Source organism: Fusarium graminearum, chromosome 1 (genome assembly GCF_000240135.3).
Source record: "Fusarium graminearum PH-1 chromosome 1, whole genome shotgun sequence".
Classification (NCBI taxonomy): Eukaryota; Fungi; Ascomycota; class Sordariomycetes; order Hypocreales; family Nectriaceae; genus Fusarium; species Fusarium graminearum.
Genome location: NC_026474.1, coordinates 9,840,479 through 9,857,026, shown reverse-complemented (window position 1 = coordinate 9,857,026; position 16,548 = coordinate 9,840,479). Strand labels below are relative to the sequence as shown.

The window sequence follows — 16,548 nt, the reverse complement described above, 5'->3', positions numbered from 1 at the left end:
ACTTGGTGACGATTTTCTATGTTCCCTTCGCAGATATCCGTCCCATGTGCTGGCTGAGCGTTGAGACGGGCATGCCGCCAAACTTTAGCGTTCTGCACGTTAAGAGCGTGTCCGCCGCAGACAGAGTCAAAAGAAAGGTGGCTTGCAGCCTGTAATCCATCAGACTCTCCATGTACATCTACTCTACCCTCAGGGTATCAGAAAAATTGACCGCTGGAAGCATAAGAGACAAAATGATTAGGACATCTTATGGCTCTTAGACTAAGCTTCTTAGACTACTTATTTTTATACCCTAAGACTTAGGAGGCCAACTTTTCTGCTACCCACTAGTCTACGTACAGTAAGTACAGTAAGTTCGATACAGTACCGTTGGATCTACTTGTCAGCATTAAGCCCAGTGTCAGGGCTGAAGAAGCCTTGATCCAGAGTCCCCATTGAGGGCTTCAGCCACTCCAATTGCTCACCGTCAACGCGGCCTCTCATTCTTCCACTCCGTCTTACACTGGTAATGGGTCGGGATACGAACGGAGTCAATCAGAGTGCCAGAGAAGATGGAGACTCTGTTTAGGGGCCCCTGACAACATGCATTGAATTGCTCTCAAATCTCCATACAATGACACTGGGCGGTGCCTAAGCTCTGAGCTCAGCGAGTTGGAATCGTCCCTCCTCGGACTTACCGCCAACTCACTTTGTCTCTGCTAACTGTGCTGCACGGTAGAGACTATGTATTCGACGGTTTCAGCCTGCTACTTGACGAATTCTGTGGGGGGACAAGCGCGAACTTCTAGAAGCGAAGTTAAATAACAGCGACTCGCTCCCCTATTTCAAACGCCGAGTTGCCAGAAGATCGTCATTCCCCTTTCTCCCACAAGTCGAGCGCTTATGCGTTGTACAGTTCAGACCAGCCAGACCGGTAGAGTACGGCACAGAGAATAGTCCCTAATTTCCCCTCACCAGGCCCGGGCTTCACAGAGCAGTATCCGTCAGCCATCTCCTTTGCTTTGGGAGTACCCGCCAGCCCTGTTGGCTTACGATCCTTTCCTTTCGTCTCAGCCGCTGGGACGCCTTGTGCAAGCCCGCTCACTTGCGCGAGTTGGGCCGTAGTTCATGTTCTGTCAGCATCAGATTTAACCATGTCGTGAACTGCCAACTTTTGTGCTTGGTGCTGACCGCCAACGCACAACAAACTTATCGGGCACAGAAACAAGCATGTGCTCGTGTTGCCAACCTTCTTCCCCTCTTAACTGACCCCAGACCTGGCAGCGACAGAAATTCAATTAAGCGGTTGCTATGAGGATCATCAAGCATTTCTCCCTTTGTTGACAAGCAATTGGCTGAAGCAACCAGCCAACAGGATTGATTAGTTCTTTGTCCGAAACATTAAGAAATCTGCCACAAAAAGACTTTCGGTTCCAAAAATAGATGCCCCTGTCTTGGCGAGTTAAATTAACTGGGATGAACCGGCAGCTGGGGGTGCCGGCTAACCACTGAGTTGCGACAATGACAATGGGGCGCAGACAGGCCGCCGCCTCTCTCGTTTTTACTCGGAACCCCTCCACTCTTGATCCAACCCCAATGTGAGATTCTGTCGCCCGCCATCCTCACTGCCTACTGCTGTGAACTGCGTGGATGAGGCCACTAAAGAGGCGGGTTTTGCGGCAGAGTTGCGTATCTCGGCCGAGGCCCTGGAATTGGATTCCTTCGTTCGTCCTCACGTCAGCATGCAATAACTCTTGGCTCCCCAGCCCTATCGTTCTTGAGCTAGACATGCAGTTGCTTGATATCGTTATCTAAACAAGAAGGCTGTGGGCTGCTGATATATGATCTTGACAGTCGCTGCTGATTTTGGCATGCCTCGACTTGCTCAAGTTTGTGTTGGCAACATGCAAAGGCTTGAAGACCGGCCATGGAAACTCACCAATGGGGTTCTTCTGGAGGATAGCCTCTTCTGCTGGACGGTAGTGTGTAGTTGTTGTTCAGCAATTATACAGATACTTGGATAAGAGAGTCACAGGCATCCACAGACTCGACTCGTTGACCTAACACAATCCCTTGGCATTGGACTTGCCGTAATCCCCGTTCTCGGTTGCTTTTCCAAGACACTGGCTGCTCTAGATTGTTGACGTGAGGAGCTGTAAAGATCATGTCCTAGATCCTAAGATCCGAATGGGTGCTACCCTAAAGAGGCCTGCCACATTGATGCAAGGGATCATTAAATGTCTGAGTTCAGATGTTTAGGTCATAGTGTTACTGTCGTTGGAGAAGCCAGCATGTGATTTTACATATGATAGCAACTACTACGTCAAGAGATACTATACGAGCGATCTTCCGTTTGTTCTGTTCATCACAATTATATTAAGCATTTCCGATCCCACGAAACCGTATTTGAGACCCACGATCCTCATTGATCGTTCAACACCAAAGATCGACATATCGAACGCATAATAAAGGCATAGGCTGCCAATCTTGGTGTTCCAAGTCCGGATTTCCGAAAGCAATACCCCAGGCCGTGGAGAAGATTGCTATGGCCAGCATTAAAGGGTTGAAAACGGACAACCTTGTCGATTGGTAAATGACTGTAAGGACACCACCTGGAGACGCAACACTCGCGAGCCGTATCATGAATCGAAACCAGCAACTGAAGCATCGCTTGTAGAGAATAATGATAAGCGAGAAACACAATGTTTCCGTAGCAATCCAAAGCATTGACAATTGTTACGATCGTACCACAACAGTTCCGTGGAGTAATATGTCTGCTCCTATAGTTTAAAGGCTCCATGCCAATTAGGATAAAGAATGGTAACAAGCCTCAGCCAAGAACGAGGCAGGCCAATACCTGCATCGCGTGCATGAGATATAATTCGCTCAGTGTGATATTTGATATTAGCCACTTTGAAGCCCTGGACGATAGCAGCGATACAACGGTCTTGATGGCGTTGCCGAGAACCGTTGATGGATGGTTAATTAGACTACCTAGTTGGGTTCGTAAATTCCATTCGCAGGACGCCAAGTCGGTGAAAGATTTTTTCTCTTCTTTTCTTCTTCTGAGGTAGTCTTTGCATCGGGAGTTTGATGTTTCGGATTTAGGGACGCGCGTCTGATGTCGACAAAGCGTTCTCACAAAACCAGCCCGCCGGCCCAGGTCTGGTATGTAAGTAAACTCGTGCCACTGTCAGGACTGTGTCGTGAGTGGCTAGATTCGAAGGGACCTGCTGCAACTCTAGAATCAGGTTTAGGTAGGGTCGCCCGTATGTACCTGGTAGTCATAGTTACTGTGCTATATGGATATTGTCGGAATGGTGCAGATCCAAGGGTCTTGAGTCGATGGCTCGATCTGTTTAATCAGAGCATTCTATTAGCTATTAGTTGAATTCTGCACGAAGCCGCTTGTTCGTGTTCACCTGAAGCAGGCTGGTGGTTTGCGATACCTGAGCTATGAATTAATGGCCTGGTACCTGTAACCCGAGTATTATGGCCTCAAAACAGCAGGTACCAGTGACCAAGACAGTGTCTAGCCAGGATCAACAGGGGCTTTAGGCACTGCTGGGTGGATATCATGCAGGGATGAATCAAGCCTTCTCATAAGCCAGCTCGCCGGTTCAGGGCCACAATATCAGGGGAGAATGTACAGTGCGGGTGGTTCTACGGTTTCGCTATCGCTAAAAGAGGTAGAGTCAAGCATTAATACCCCTGTTGCACCATCTCTGCGTGCTCCAATCGCTTTCCTGCTCCTACCAACAAAGTCGAGAAAGACTGAAAAGAGTGTGTGTGAGTGACTGACCAGCCCAGCGTCCAGCGCCCAGCTTTAGCCCAGGTCCAGTCTTTCTTTGACCTCTGACCTCCCACCTCCCGCCGCTTTCCCGCTCGTTCTTTCATTTCATTCATCGTTCTTCTTAACCTTCGAACGGACCGGACGATCGCATCAACACTTTACTCGCCATTTAACGCCTCCCTCGACTTGAACCGAAACGACACGAGTACAGCAGATCAACAAACGACTTTGCTTCTCTCGTATTTGCTTGTTCGATTCAATATCGCCTGGTCGATTATGTCTCGTTGCGCCTCCTAACCAACCTTCTTTTTCCTCCGAGCTAGCCTCTGAACCCACACTCGTTTCTCAATAACATCGCTTCCTACGACTTCACTTTTTTGGATATTCGATACAACAAACGAACCTTCCCCCCCCTCTTCTTGTCCACATATAAGAAGAACCTAACAACAACTACATCATCTCTTTCTTTCTTTTCGCAGATCGCTATCCGAGTTGTATTATTGCCAAGCATTTGCCGATAATCCACACCTTAAACTAAAGCGATCGACACTTTTCAACGGTCAACCATCAAAAATCATCACGACCTTTTACCAGTATCTTCTTATTAAGTCATCGCCATGAAGGAAAGAGCCGGATATCTCATTGCCAGGGATCTGGACGAGTTAAGCCATGGTAAGTCGACGAGACAGCCGCGCGTCTACATATAACCATGGATACTAACGCCGTCCTCAGCTTTCCAACTTGTCCCCCGAAGCAAGAGTTGTGTTAAGTGTGACGATGCTACCCAGCTCGAGTGCCCCAAGTGTGCAGACAATGAAGTTTGCCAGTTTACTGTTCCACTAGACTGCACCATGTGCGCTACATCGATCTGTGAGAAGGACTCTAGTTCATCCAGTGACAGCGGCAGCAAGGGCCCAAACGTCGGTGCCATTGTTGGTGGTGTCCTGGGTGGTATTGCTGTTATTGCCATCGTTACATATGTGGTATGGAGGTTCTGCATTAAGCCGAAGCGATCGCACATTCCCGCATCTATCTACGTCGAGGACACAGACGCAATCCACGAGAAGGATGCTGGCCCCAGAGGAATCCGCCCACCTTCTACGCACACTGTTCACTCGATCGCCTCGACCGTCCTCACACGCGCATCCAATATCATCCAGATCGCATACATCCCTGGCGTTACAAACCGAGCGACTCCGACCTCGCCAAATGTTCTTGTTCCTCCCGTTCCTCCAATTCCCATGCACCACCACGCCGAGGCCAACAGGAGTCTCGGAAACGACGATCAGCACTTCTTTGTTCCCGGTGACCTGAGAGACTCTACTTACTCAGGCCTGTCAGGATACTCGGACCGAACATCATACGCTCGCACATCCTACGCTCCTCGATCCAGTGTGGCTTCTACAATCTACGGCAAGCAGGCTCAGGTTCTCACACCTGCGCAGACTGGTATGCGTGCCAAACCTACCATGGTCAGCGTCAAGTCCATCGGCACCAACGGCAACGAGCTCATGGCACCACCAGTCCCGTCAATCGACTTTGGGAAGTTTGGTAACAGTCGGCCCAAGAGCACTGCGAGCGCTTTCAGCGTCGGCTCGACGTTCCTCAACAGCGCCAACACTGCAACGCAGGCTCGTGCACAAGTGGTCAAGGTTGGAACTTTGAAGAAGGTCGACATGGGAAGCAAGGCTGAGTCGGACACAATGTCATCATCATCAACGATGGCACCAACACCGCCAAGAACACCCAGCGGCAACGTTACCCGAGACTCAAGTATCACCGTTATCGAAGAGTCACCCTCCGCGGACCAAGGTCCATTCTCTGATCCTCCAGACAGAAGTCCCCTACGCGCCAACAAGACCAGCCTTGGTGCCGTTATGGAGGACCCTGTAAACGAAAACGAAAAGGGTCCTTCCCTTCTAAGGCGCGATAGCTGTCCTTTCGGGGATAAGCACGCCACAAAAGAGTAATGATACTATATCATCTCAGTTTTATATATTGCAATTTTCTTTATGAAGAGATGTCACGAAATCTAGCCGAATGTTAGTCAAGGGACACGCTCCAGAATCTGTCTTCTTATTTTCCTTACCTTATATTCACTTCACGTCAAATTATTTGGAAGACAAACGGGATATGGCACCCATTTTTTTATGTTTACATTCAGGATAGCGGGGAGGGACTTGAGATATCAACTACGGCGTCTTGGATAAGGAGCCCCGGCAAGGGCTCATGGATGCCAGGAAGTCATGGCGATCTCTATGTGAATATCGAATAGAGATGATCCGATAAACTTGTTGTGTGGCTATTTGTGATGCATGAATGTGATATGCTGAATGTATCTGTCGTCGAGAATACTTTCCTACACAGTGACTGTCATCAAAGAGGGCATGTGTATCATCTCGGCTACAAGGCATGATATAGGTTAAGATACTCCTGATATCTTGATATTGACACGAGACCCTTTACTCCGTGTTGGGAATACTCGAGGGAATTATTCTCGAGTGTGCCACCGCTACCCCTCCCCTCACCCACGTAGCGGCTGCTAGCATGAACGATCGTCGTGGTCTAGATTGTCGATCCTGTGAGGTTATCACCACGACTCGGCCGATAGAGACAGCGTGACCCAATCGACTGCTACATGGCAGTTTTGTGGCTGTTTGCTCCTTATCCCTTGAATAATGCATTACAACTCAGGAGAGCACTCGCAGGGTGTTTGAGTATCATCAGGGTCTGGTCATGTCATCTAAGGGAAGCTGTTGGAAGAGGATGAAACGTGCTAGAAGAAAGGGAGGGGTTTCATGTTAAGAACGAGGGAACCCAATATATCCATAGCCTGTTTCGAATATAATTCGATGATGCTGACAAGTCTAATCGGGGAGCAGGACTGGGCAGGGTGTGGCAGGGTTTGGGAATTCGGTTGATCTGGAGAAAGATGACAAGATGCTAACTAACATTTTAGTCTAGGGTGATCTTCAACGCCGTTGCTCCATTGTGATCCAATGTTCTTCCATGCATGCCTGTCAAGTGTCACTTGGTGGATATAAGGCCAGACAAGCGATGGGGTCTGAGAGTCATTACGTATTGTCATCGAGTCCACGGTACGTAATGCGTTTAAGAGCAGACAATGCCGTACAAAAAGACGAGCAGGGCAGGGCAGTAGGTTCTTGATTATCAACTTCTGACCAAGTCTTGAGTCGAGTCTATTAATTACCCTAAGGCTGTGTGCCCTACCCAGAATAGGTTGAGCGGGATAGACGCTGCCCGCGGGCTCATCCGTGATACCCACACGTCTGGGAGGCCTTACAAGCAGCACTAGAACACGATCCCAAGATGGGTATCTTATACGAAGTTGATGATGAGTGATGGATTCTCTTTTGCCCGAGAATAGTGGTAGGTTGGCTAGTATAGTTGGCCGAGATTGCGGGTAAATCTAGACCCGGCAATGTAAAAATATGACTTGTATAACCGACTAACGACGCTCATCAGCTTACTCTGTAGCTCTCTCTTTATTTTGAATGGGCAATCCGTTCGAACAAGAGACCGCCACTTTCTATTCTAGAGCCTTTTCCCTCCCCTCCTTGACCCTAGCACCGGGATTCCCAGTCCCCTGTTCCCCGCGTGTTTACAGTACATACATTACGACCTCACGTTGGAATAGTTAGCAATGCGGTAGGTAGTAGTAGGTAGGTAGCCATGGTTGATTTCCTTCTTTTCTTCCTTCCCCCTCTGCTACTAGGTCGATTCCTTCAGCTCTTTGGTAGGTGGTAGATATCACTGACCTTCCCCTTCTGTGCATATCTCCATCCAACGGTTTAACTTATTCAGTACGATGGACTGACTATTTCGTTTATTTATTTTTCGTAAAAAAAGAAAGGAAACCCGTCATTTTTGTTATCAACAAACCTCAATTCGTGGAAATACGACTCAGTCAAACCGATTAGGCAAAAGTTATCGGAGCGACGAAATCAAGGTAATTAGCAGCCAGACTACCTACTACCTACCTACGTATTCTGTATGGAGTATTTGGTCCCTCTTTCAGGGTCATCCATCTTGTTAAACGCCCGCTGCTAGTCCCCGTTAATGACGCCGTCCATCGTCCGGTGCTCGTCCGTCTCAACGCCGTCTCAATCTCTGTCTCAAGACCCGGCGTGTGGACAGCGAGCATATAAGTAAGAATGTAGTCAGCAGCAAGCAATAGGCTGTTAACAAAGATACAACGTAAATCCCTCGGACATATAAGTATTCCGTCACGATATGTTTACTGTAGGCAGTTAGCTACTTATTTATTAACTAAACTAAACACAGGGAACAAGGTGAGAGATGCTCATGGTTTCTCCTAGCTCTTGTCAGGCCAGTATAGAGAGCACAGAGCAGAGTACAGAGTACAAGAGTCAGAGAGTACTCTGCATGTATGTAGACCCAATGTTACGTACCGTTGTGGTTCTGGTCATGGATATCAATCCCCAAGCCCCCTGCCCTGCGTAATCCAACGCAACGTTCGAGAAACGAGACAAGGAGTAGACCGGTAGTATCGGCAAAGGCTTAAAGCCGCATAGAAACTTTGTTCGGCACTTGTGCTGTCATCATCGCAACTAAAAACCCCCGAGTGGTGTGTAATTGTGTGTAGGACTAGGTAGCCAGTCAGTCTCCCAGTCGTTGCGGAATGACAAAACTTAGTTTAATGTCACGGTGGAAATAAAGGGGCAATCGGTTTATTAATCTTAAAAAGCTTGATGCCGTTTCGATGTTACGAGCAGCGTCTAGTAGATTTCCATACTTGAGGCATCGAGAATTAAAATGTGGATGTCATCAAAATTAATCGCGGTTAAAACTTACCTAGTGTGGTATCAAGTCAATGTTTCAATTGCTTTGACATTGCTTATCTAAAATTAACATCAGGTTAGGTAGTTGCTGCTAGCTGCATGCAAAAGGCCTTGTTTCCTCTTCTTTTCTCCCATTCCCCTTTTCCCATGCCGTATTGCTTGCTGACAAGAGTCATGTCTCGTTACTACTACGTGGGGGTTGCACCTCTTTACATATACACAAAGCGTGGGAGCGCGCATTCAACGCCAATCTGGTGACACAATATGTAGGTAGGTTGCTAGAATGACATTGCACAGAGTAGACGCAAGTACTCTGCCACGTCTCCATATCCTATGGGGAACATTTGTGCTCGAACATCTGCTTGCAGTGTAGCGCGAACTCCTCCATCTTCATCGACACCCACATCGGTACACTAGCTTAGCAAACTCCGCTGAAACCTCTTCTTGATCCCTTCTCTGTTGAGCTTCTGTGTGCCTAGGTTCCCACAAGGCTAAGCCATATGTTCATTCTTCCTATCTACTGGAGCACGGTGAAGCTCGACCCTTTCTACCACATGCCGTAGTTCCTGTAACTTTGATACTCATATCGCATCTTGGTCCAGTTTTGCATTCTCAGGATCAGGGCAGTAAGAAGCTCAACGGCTTCTGTCCCGAGTCCACTAACAGGGAACATGGTTCAGAGTTCTGCCCGACATATGGATGCCAAGGTCCGCCAATATGAACGGGGCCAACACTATGTTCATGCCCTCAAGGACACAAAGCACCAAATAGAGGGGGGCTTTGGTCCTTGGGATCTTCGCTCAGTCGCTATCTTAGTGGAAAAGACAAGAATAACAACATCCCGCTCTTTATCACACATAGGCCTCGACCCGAACATCACCTGCCTTCAAAACAGACAGCAACGTTGCTGGTCCAAGTAGTCACTTGTCCGAGCACCTCTAAGCAAGTCACTAAATAACACTGACAACCTGCTTGTTTGACGCATTGGCATGGGTATGACTCGGGATCCCGTCGAGCGTAGCGTTCCGATGAATAACAGTAAGATAAGTGACCGACTAACAGGCGAGGAAGGTATATGCGACAATCAATCTTCATGTCTGGCGATGATGATTGGGACAAAATTAGTACTAAACAATGCTGATATTGACCTGCGAAATGTAAACTCCAGAAGCTGGACATTGATAAATCTGCAATCACACAATATGGAGTCTCGATCCAAAAGTCAAGATATTCCCGCATGGGATGGAGGAGACAAGTAAGGAATTGGCCGCTTGAATTATGAATGCCATTCAAATTTTTGTCGTAAATGTTGCAAAACGATAATTATAAATGTCAACAAATAACCTAGCGCCCCAAGAATATGCCTCTTTTTGTTCGTACGCCTTGCGCCGGTGCGGAACTGCTTCTGCTTTCGTTCGTTATTCGATGCTGCGTCGTCATGTCGCCCTGTTTGTTGGGCAGTTGGCCATCTAGAAATTGCAGAAAAGTAATAAATCCCTTCTTATCTCATCCCATCTCTCTGTACTTCCCACGGTATCTTGCCAATAAATCATTGGGCATATCCTGATCTCGCCAAAGGCATCACCTTATATGTGGCCCTTGACGCTGGCCTGTTGTCGTTGTTGGCGTCTCGATTTGCTCGTCCGCCTTATTTTCCCTCCTCTTAACATATGGATCCCTTCATCCATTGATGGTGCGTATCCACTCATAATACCACGCATTTAGACTTGTTTCGGTCCTTGTTCCTATTTCTGTGTCTTTCGTCTCGATCGCCGCCCCTTGCATCGCCATTGCCTGTTCGCGTCCGGCCGCTTGATCTATCCGAGGGGCGAGAGGCTTGTTGTCGCTGCCGGCGTAGAATCCTAACAACGTCGTAGAACGCCTTTTCGACGTTGATGCAGTTTTTCGCTGATGCCTCCACAAACTCGCAGCCGAGTTCGCGGGCGAGGGCGTGACCTTCTTGTGTGGAAACCTCTCTCTCGGTGACTCGGTCGCTCTTGTTGCCAACAAGCATAATAGGTACAGGCAACTGCGGGTTTGCCGAGGAGATAGGAGAGCCAGGATAAGATGGGGACGACGCGCACGACTCCTTAACTCGTTGGATTTGATGGTGAAATCTTTTGATGCGAGTAAAGGAAGAGCGTGACGAGATGCTGTAGACTAGAACGAACCCTTCGCCATCACGAATCCATTGATCTCGCAGTGCCGTGTACTCTTCCTGTCCAGCGGTGTCCAGTACTTCGAGCATGCAGGGCTGACCATCGATAACGACTTGCTTTCGGTATGAGTCTTCAATCGTGGGGTCGTACTGTTTCAAAGTGTTAATTCATTATTGTTGTGAGGGTGGAAGCAAATGCATGCGTTGCATGCCACCAGCCAAACTTACAGTTTCAACAAAGTGTTGTAAACATAGCTGGATGGTAAGAGCTGTCTTTCCCACACCACCGTCTCCCAACACCACCAGCTTGTATAGTACCATTCGGCCGGCCATGATGATGGCAACGGCGAGGAAATCGACAAAAAGGTTAAAGAGTCAATAAGGAGAAGAAAGATCGGGTCTCGTAGGAGAGGAAATGACCCAAGCAACCGACGGACCGGAGAGGGGAGGGTGGAGAAAAGAGGGGGTGGACGGCGTTGAGGCTCACGAGATGTGAGTGTCGATATATCCAAAGGTGGTTGGAGGTTGTGAGGCAGAGGTTGTCGTCACGGGCAGAGAAGAGGCGAAGGTGAGGAACGGAGGAGGGGGTGGCTTGATGAGCAACTCGAGCTGTGACCTGTACTGTGGGCGTCAAGGCGTCAAGCAAAGCGAGGCAGGGCAGTGCAAGGCAAATCAATGCAAAGCGACCGATGCAAGGCTCAAAAGTACACGAGGCAGGGCGCGGCAAGGCAGCAATAGACGTCGACGAACAAGCGCCAGTGGCAAAAAAGCAAGGGCTGGCAATAATAGACAGTTGTTGTGATTGAATGTCCGAGAAAAAAGAGTTGGGGACAGGAGGATGGATGCTCGGTCCAGGTCCAGGTCCAGGTCCAAGTCCAGGTCCAAGTCCAGGCGTAGTAGGCGTCGACGTGGAGCTCAGAGCTGTTACCGGACGGGAGGCAAAGTGGTAGGTTGGTTTTGGTTTTGGTTTTGGTTTTGGTTTTGATTTGAGCTTTGAGAAAGATGGAAGAGACGAACAGCCCAGGCCAGCCCAGCTTAGGTGGAGAACCCTTTTTTTTTCTCTTCTCTTTTCTTCTCTTTTTCCCAACCTTACCTAAATGCTTGAAGGAGGTTGAGGTTTGCACCGTAGCGGTACTTTCACCCCAGTGCTAGCAGGCCTCTGAGGTGGGCGCCCTGGGCTCCCAGGTTGCCATTGGAGCGGGGCGCCAGGTTCTACCAAATACCTGGGTGAGAGGTATCCATGCAATGGAGACGCGGCAGCGGTACTCTCTTCCTCGGACCCAGAGGGGAGGCTAGAGGCCCTTGGAGGGGTTCTTAGGGGGCACCAGCAGCCATACGAGCCACTTCACTATGCAGGCCGCTTCGTACCTTGCGTGTATGATTTACCTCTGCAAGATGTACCCTTTAGGTTGGGCATAAAGTGGAGGGAATGCAGAAGCACACCCAAGATACCTAGATCACATATCTTGACCTGCAATAATATTCATACCTGCCGAGGGCAGATTGCTGTTGAAGCCTCGCGACGGTGGAATAGGGGATGTCTGTGAATTGAGAAGGGGAACCAACAGGGAATTCACTCACAGGCAAGGAAGGGCAAGTAACTTAGCGAATAAACGAGGTAGGAGTCGTATGTACATACCCAAGAAACGGTGCTACCCTGGTCGTTCATCCATGGGATAGGATATCGGCTCAGTGGGTGCCCCGAGAAATGGGAGAGCGAGGGTGTTAGGCTTCTGATAGGCGAGGAATGAAGCCGGAATGGTGAAGCGGTGGACGAGGGGCACTCCCTGGTCACAAAAGCAGCGGTTGAGCGACTCCGTTTCCCTTCACCTTTGTTTATACCCCAGCGTATCCGTACTTTGCGAGTCTGTGTGTGCACAGCAGATAGGACCGTAGATTTTCAACTTACGCTTGTACGGATACTTTGTGCGTGATATCATTTACCGTCGTAGTGCAATGTGTTGTGTTGTGCTATGTTTCCTTGACCATGCTGTGTATCGGAATCCAAACCCAGTTGGGCACTGTCGGATTGCTTCAAGATTAATCCGGGCCGTTTTAGGTTGTGTGAGGAACATGCTCGTCTCTGCCACACTGAACAGGAGCTTCTGACAGGGACAGGATTCGAATGCCACATTTTGTCTCTTGTCCTCTTGGGTACATAGTACGGTGGTTGCTCATCGGCAAGCACCCGGGAGCCCGGGTCACGGCTCGGTTGTGTCGCGGCAAGCGGACGACTCGACCGGTCCTAGGACTGGTTTCCACAAACATTAGCTTTGATCCATAGGTCATGCTATATATATGGAGTGAACTTGAAGACTCTCCCATGCTTTGGTGTTGCTATTTAGTGGGGCTGGTCGGTTGTGATAACAGCTGAAGAACCAACTCGACCAAGTCGAAAACACGTGTTGTTTTTAGCGGTTTGGGCGGACATCGATAACTGCTAACTACTGCATTGTGTGCCTTGTTGATGGTGGTGAGAAATGGGATGTAATTCGATTGATCAATTTCTTTTTCGACGTGTCCATGGTAATAAGTTCTGAGGTCCAGGGTATCGTCATATTATGATTGATCGAAAGCTACGGAAAGTTACCACCTACCCAGGTACCTCCTACCTCGAGAGAAAAGTAGAAAGTGTATGCAATGCAAAGAAGGAAGGAGCGTTTTCCTGGACCGCCTTCTATTTTTTTTCTTCTCTTTTTCACTGTGATGCTTAGTTCCTTTCTTGCATCAAGGTTCCGGTTATCATCATCGCCTTCTTATTCTTTCTTCAATATAAATTTCCTTGGTCGTCCCAAGTTTTATCAGAATCCTTGTGATGCTGCACTTCTGCAGTCTGTATTCTGCAGCCCAACCCACAGGCGAAGCGGTCGCAGGATGAGCAAGTGGTGTGCCTGGTCACTAATTGTGTGTGGTGTGTGGCTTTGGCATCGGTACATACACTAAAAAGCCTCCCCGGGAAGTCCAACCTAAAATGGAATAGCCTCACTCTCCAACCTTTGAGAAAAGCTAACACCAGCAGGAGAGCTCTCTAGGTAGCTCTCCGTTAGAAGAGCTGGAGGAGATGTCTTTGCACACTTCCACTCATGGCCACCTTTACTAACGAATGGCACGCGCTTTTCTTTAGTGCGATAGTTTATTATGGTACAAAATACCTCGACTTGGGGCTTATCGATGTGATACCCTTAAACTACGGGGATCACGCAATCGGAATAATTACATACACAACAAATTGGACACAATAGCTTCTGCTTGTCAACGGTATGACCCCAGCAGTTCACATCGGAGCCGCGTTTGTCGAGCTCCATTGACCGGCACTGATGGATCGTCTCGAATCCTTTCCTTTCGGGTAACTTTTAAGGGACCCGACCTTACCTGTTTAGAGAAGCTCCTCTGCTCCTCCATGGCACAGCAACTCTGCTGTACTTTGAAATTACCTACAGACGGTGCTAAAGATGTTCTAGCAAGTCTACGGAGTAGTTACTGGGAGAATCTAGACCCCTGTCCCTCGTTGATCTTATTCATGAGAGAGCTTGGTTCTCCACCAAAATTTCAACGTTGGAGAGGCAGAAGACGGGAAGACGGGAGGGGCACACGGGAAGATTTGTCGCTGGCGGATCAGTGAAGAGTCTACGGATATGGATTTCTTCATAACATTTGGGGCTTTCTCTACTTCTGTTTTCTTTTTCTTTTTGCCTTGATAGATGCTCTCTGCTGACCATCAATATCGAACCAGTCAACAGAGACTAGTCCAATGGCATATTCGAACGGTGCAAAATCTTGGAAATATTCTCCTCAGCCGCGTGGGGAGGCTGGTGAGTAGATACGTAGATACGTCAAGGATGATTTGGGTTTGTTCCTGGAACGGTCAAGATTTTTCAAGTTACGGTATGTCAGAACCCTTGAATTCGTTTTCGGTTCTGTTGAACTCTCTTTTCCCTGGTAATACAGGCTCGTAAATACAAATAAGGTAGCCCCGATACGTTGTCTTGGCGTTCTTGGACAGTCCACCACCAGTGACCTTGGTAATCTTCCGAAGCACAACTAACTGCCTGCCCTTCCAGAGCTACAACACGGTTCACTATACATAATTTCGCCAGCCTCGGCACACCATAGACCCTGTTCTTTTTTTGCCAGATGCCTGAGACGGTCAAAGACAAGCTTCGGACTACGGGCACCAGCCAGGGGCAAATCGGATGTGGTAGTAATGCAAAGTATCACAAGTGGAGCGTGGCAGGTAAGCATCAGGATCATTCTTGGCTGAAAAGAGCAGGTTTGAGACAGATGCTGAATGTATCAGAATTAGAGAATCTGAGTAAGTAATATTAATTTGGGAAGTTGAGCTGGCATCAAGGAACAATGCTTCGCATCGTCATGCCAGTGACGTAATAACTTAAACTTGTCCTACCCTTCTCATTCATGATGTCCAATGGTAGCTGAGTTAAAAGATACTCAAGAGTTGAATTGGGACGGCGGACAAGGAACCTCAGAAAAGCAACCTCGGGACACATAGACTACGTGCTTGATGGCTTTTTCTCGTTGGCTCGGGTTGAATCCGTCTGCTTGTACGAAGTGATATCTGCACTCGCCGCAGGATATCAATCGTCAATCTGACCGGTCAGGTAAGGTATCGCTTTGGGGTGAGTTGCCAATGTTGCACAGACATACAATGCGGCAAGTGGATAAGCATCTTCACTATCAATTCACCCTGATGAGTGGCATGACTTGTTGTTTATTGCCTGTTTATTGTCCTTAGCTCTGCTAGTAAGCTCCATCTTCCGGCACTACAGAACTGCCACTGTTCAATACCAGCCTATATTACCCCACACTAAAAAAAACCGTCCAAGTCTGACAACCTTCTGCCAACGTCTCAACAGCTGATTATCACAAGCCAGCATGGTCCCTCGAGTAGCGGAATATTAGCAGTGCTCTATTATGGATAGCATATATAACAAGTCATATATCGTACTTCGGCTACGGCTCGACGGCACAGCTCGACAATGCACACACAGCGTTATCGTCTCTCGCTTTGCTAGCTCTTGACGCTCTCGCTCGCCTCTACCCTAGCTTCAGTTAGTACCCAGAGTATTCTGAGAAGCCATCGCGGACCCGATACGCCCAGTCCTATAGGACCGATTACACACTCGTAGCATGGGTATTATTATCCGGTGGTATGGATCGATTTGTGGCTGGCCAGTGTCTATCGAGATCCAGCAACGCCATGAAATAGCCCTGGCAGTCACTTGATTAGTTTAATTGTTCATCTAGACTTTGGTAAGAATGTCCTTGTCGTATGTTTTTCGGACTGCAGGGACACTGTCTATCCCATGGGGTAGTGCAATTACTTCCCCGGACTTTGTATAGCTTGGCTTGGCCTGCCCAATCCTCAACACATGGTTAAATGCTTGTTAGGTGAACTCGCCGCCAGCCTAGCATCTTTATTGGACAAAACCCGAGTCTCCTTTACCTCCCTTTGCCTTCCTGTCGGCCCTTTCTATGCTTTGCCGCCGGACCCTTCCCTTCTTTCTGTTCTTCTTTAATATCATGGAATGAGATCCTGGTGACGGATGCACGATCCGACAGGCCAGCCAGTCAGGGCTTTGTGATCATCCTGTCCCAAGCTCGTTCAATATGCGGGGGAAGAATGTTTACCATCCCCAGCCTAACGGTCAGATGGGGAGTTGCCAGATTTGCGGATATATCACAGTATATTGACAGGGTTGAGGCCGTTGAAGGATGTAGTCTTGTGTAACATACTGCTGACACGTGCGTCTGTCAGAGCCGCAAAACCACCCTTT

At 48.5% G+C, this 16,548-nt stretch overlaps 3 protein-coding genes across 3 annotated transcripts; 1 reads left to right on the top strand and 2 right to left on the bottom strand.

The window, feature by feature from the left end:
- The first annotated feature begins 3,883 nt into the window (after positions 1-3,883).
- FGSG_10115 (uncharacterized protein) lies at positions 3,884-6,062 on the top strand. Its single transcript, XM_011320751.1, has 2 exons — positions 3,884-4,444; positions 4,505-6,062. The coding sequence occupies exons 1-2, from the start codon at positions 4,390-4,392 to the stop codon at positions 5,740-5,742; spliced, it is 1,293 nt and encodes a 430-aa protein (XP_011319053.1). The 5' UTR covers positions 3,884-4,389; the 3' UTR covers positions 5,743-6,062.
- Positions 6,063-10,300: 4,238 nt separating this feature from the next.
- FGSG_10114 (Ras-2 protein) lies at positions 10,301-11,086 on the bottom strand (the record flags this gene model as incomplete). The annotated part of the gene is made up of 2 exons (XM_011320750.1): positions 10,301-10,903; positions 10,982-11,086. The coding sequence occupies 2 exons, from the start codon at positions 11,084-11,086 to the stop codon at positions 10,301-10,303; spliced, it is 708 nt and encodes a 235-aa protein (XP_011319052.1).
- A 760-nt stretch (positions 11,087-11,846) lies between these two features.
- FGSG_13706 (uncharacterized protein) lies at positions 11,847-12,887 on the bottom strand (the record flags this gene model as incomplete). Its single annotated transcript, XM_011320749.1, has 6 exons — positions 11,847-12,066; positions 12,140-12,205; positions 12,243-12,294; positions 12,335-12,540; positions 12,584-12,620; positions 12,698-12,887. 6 exons carry the CDS (start codon positions 12,885-12,887, stop codon positions 11,847-11,849), a joined length of 771 nt encoding a protein of 256 aa, XP_011319051.1.
- Positions 12,888-16,548: the final 3,661 nt, after the last annotated feature.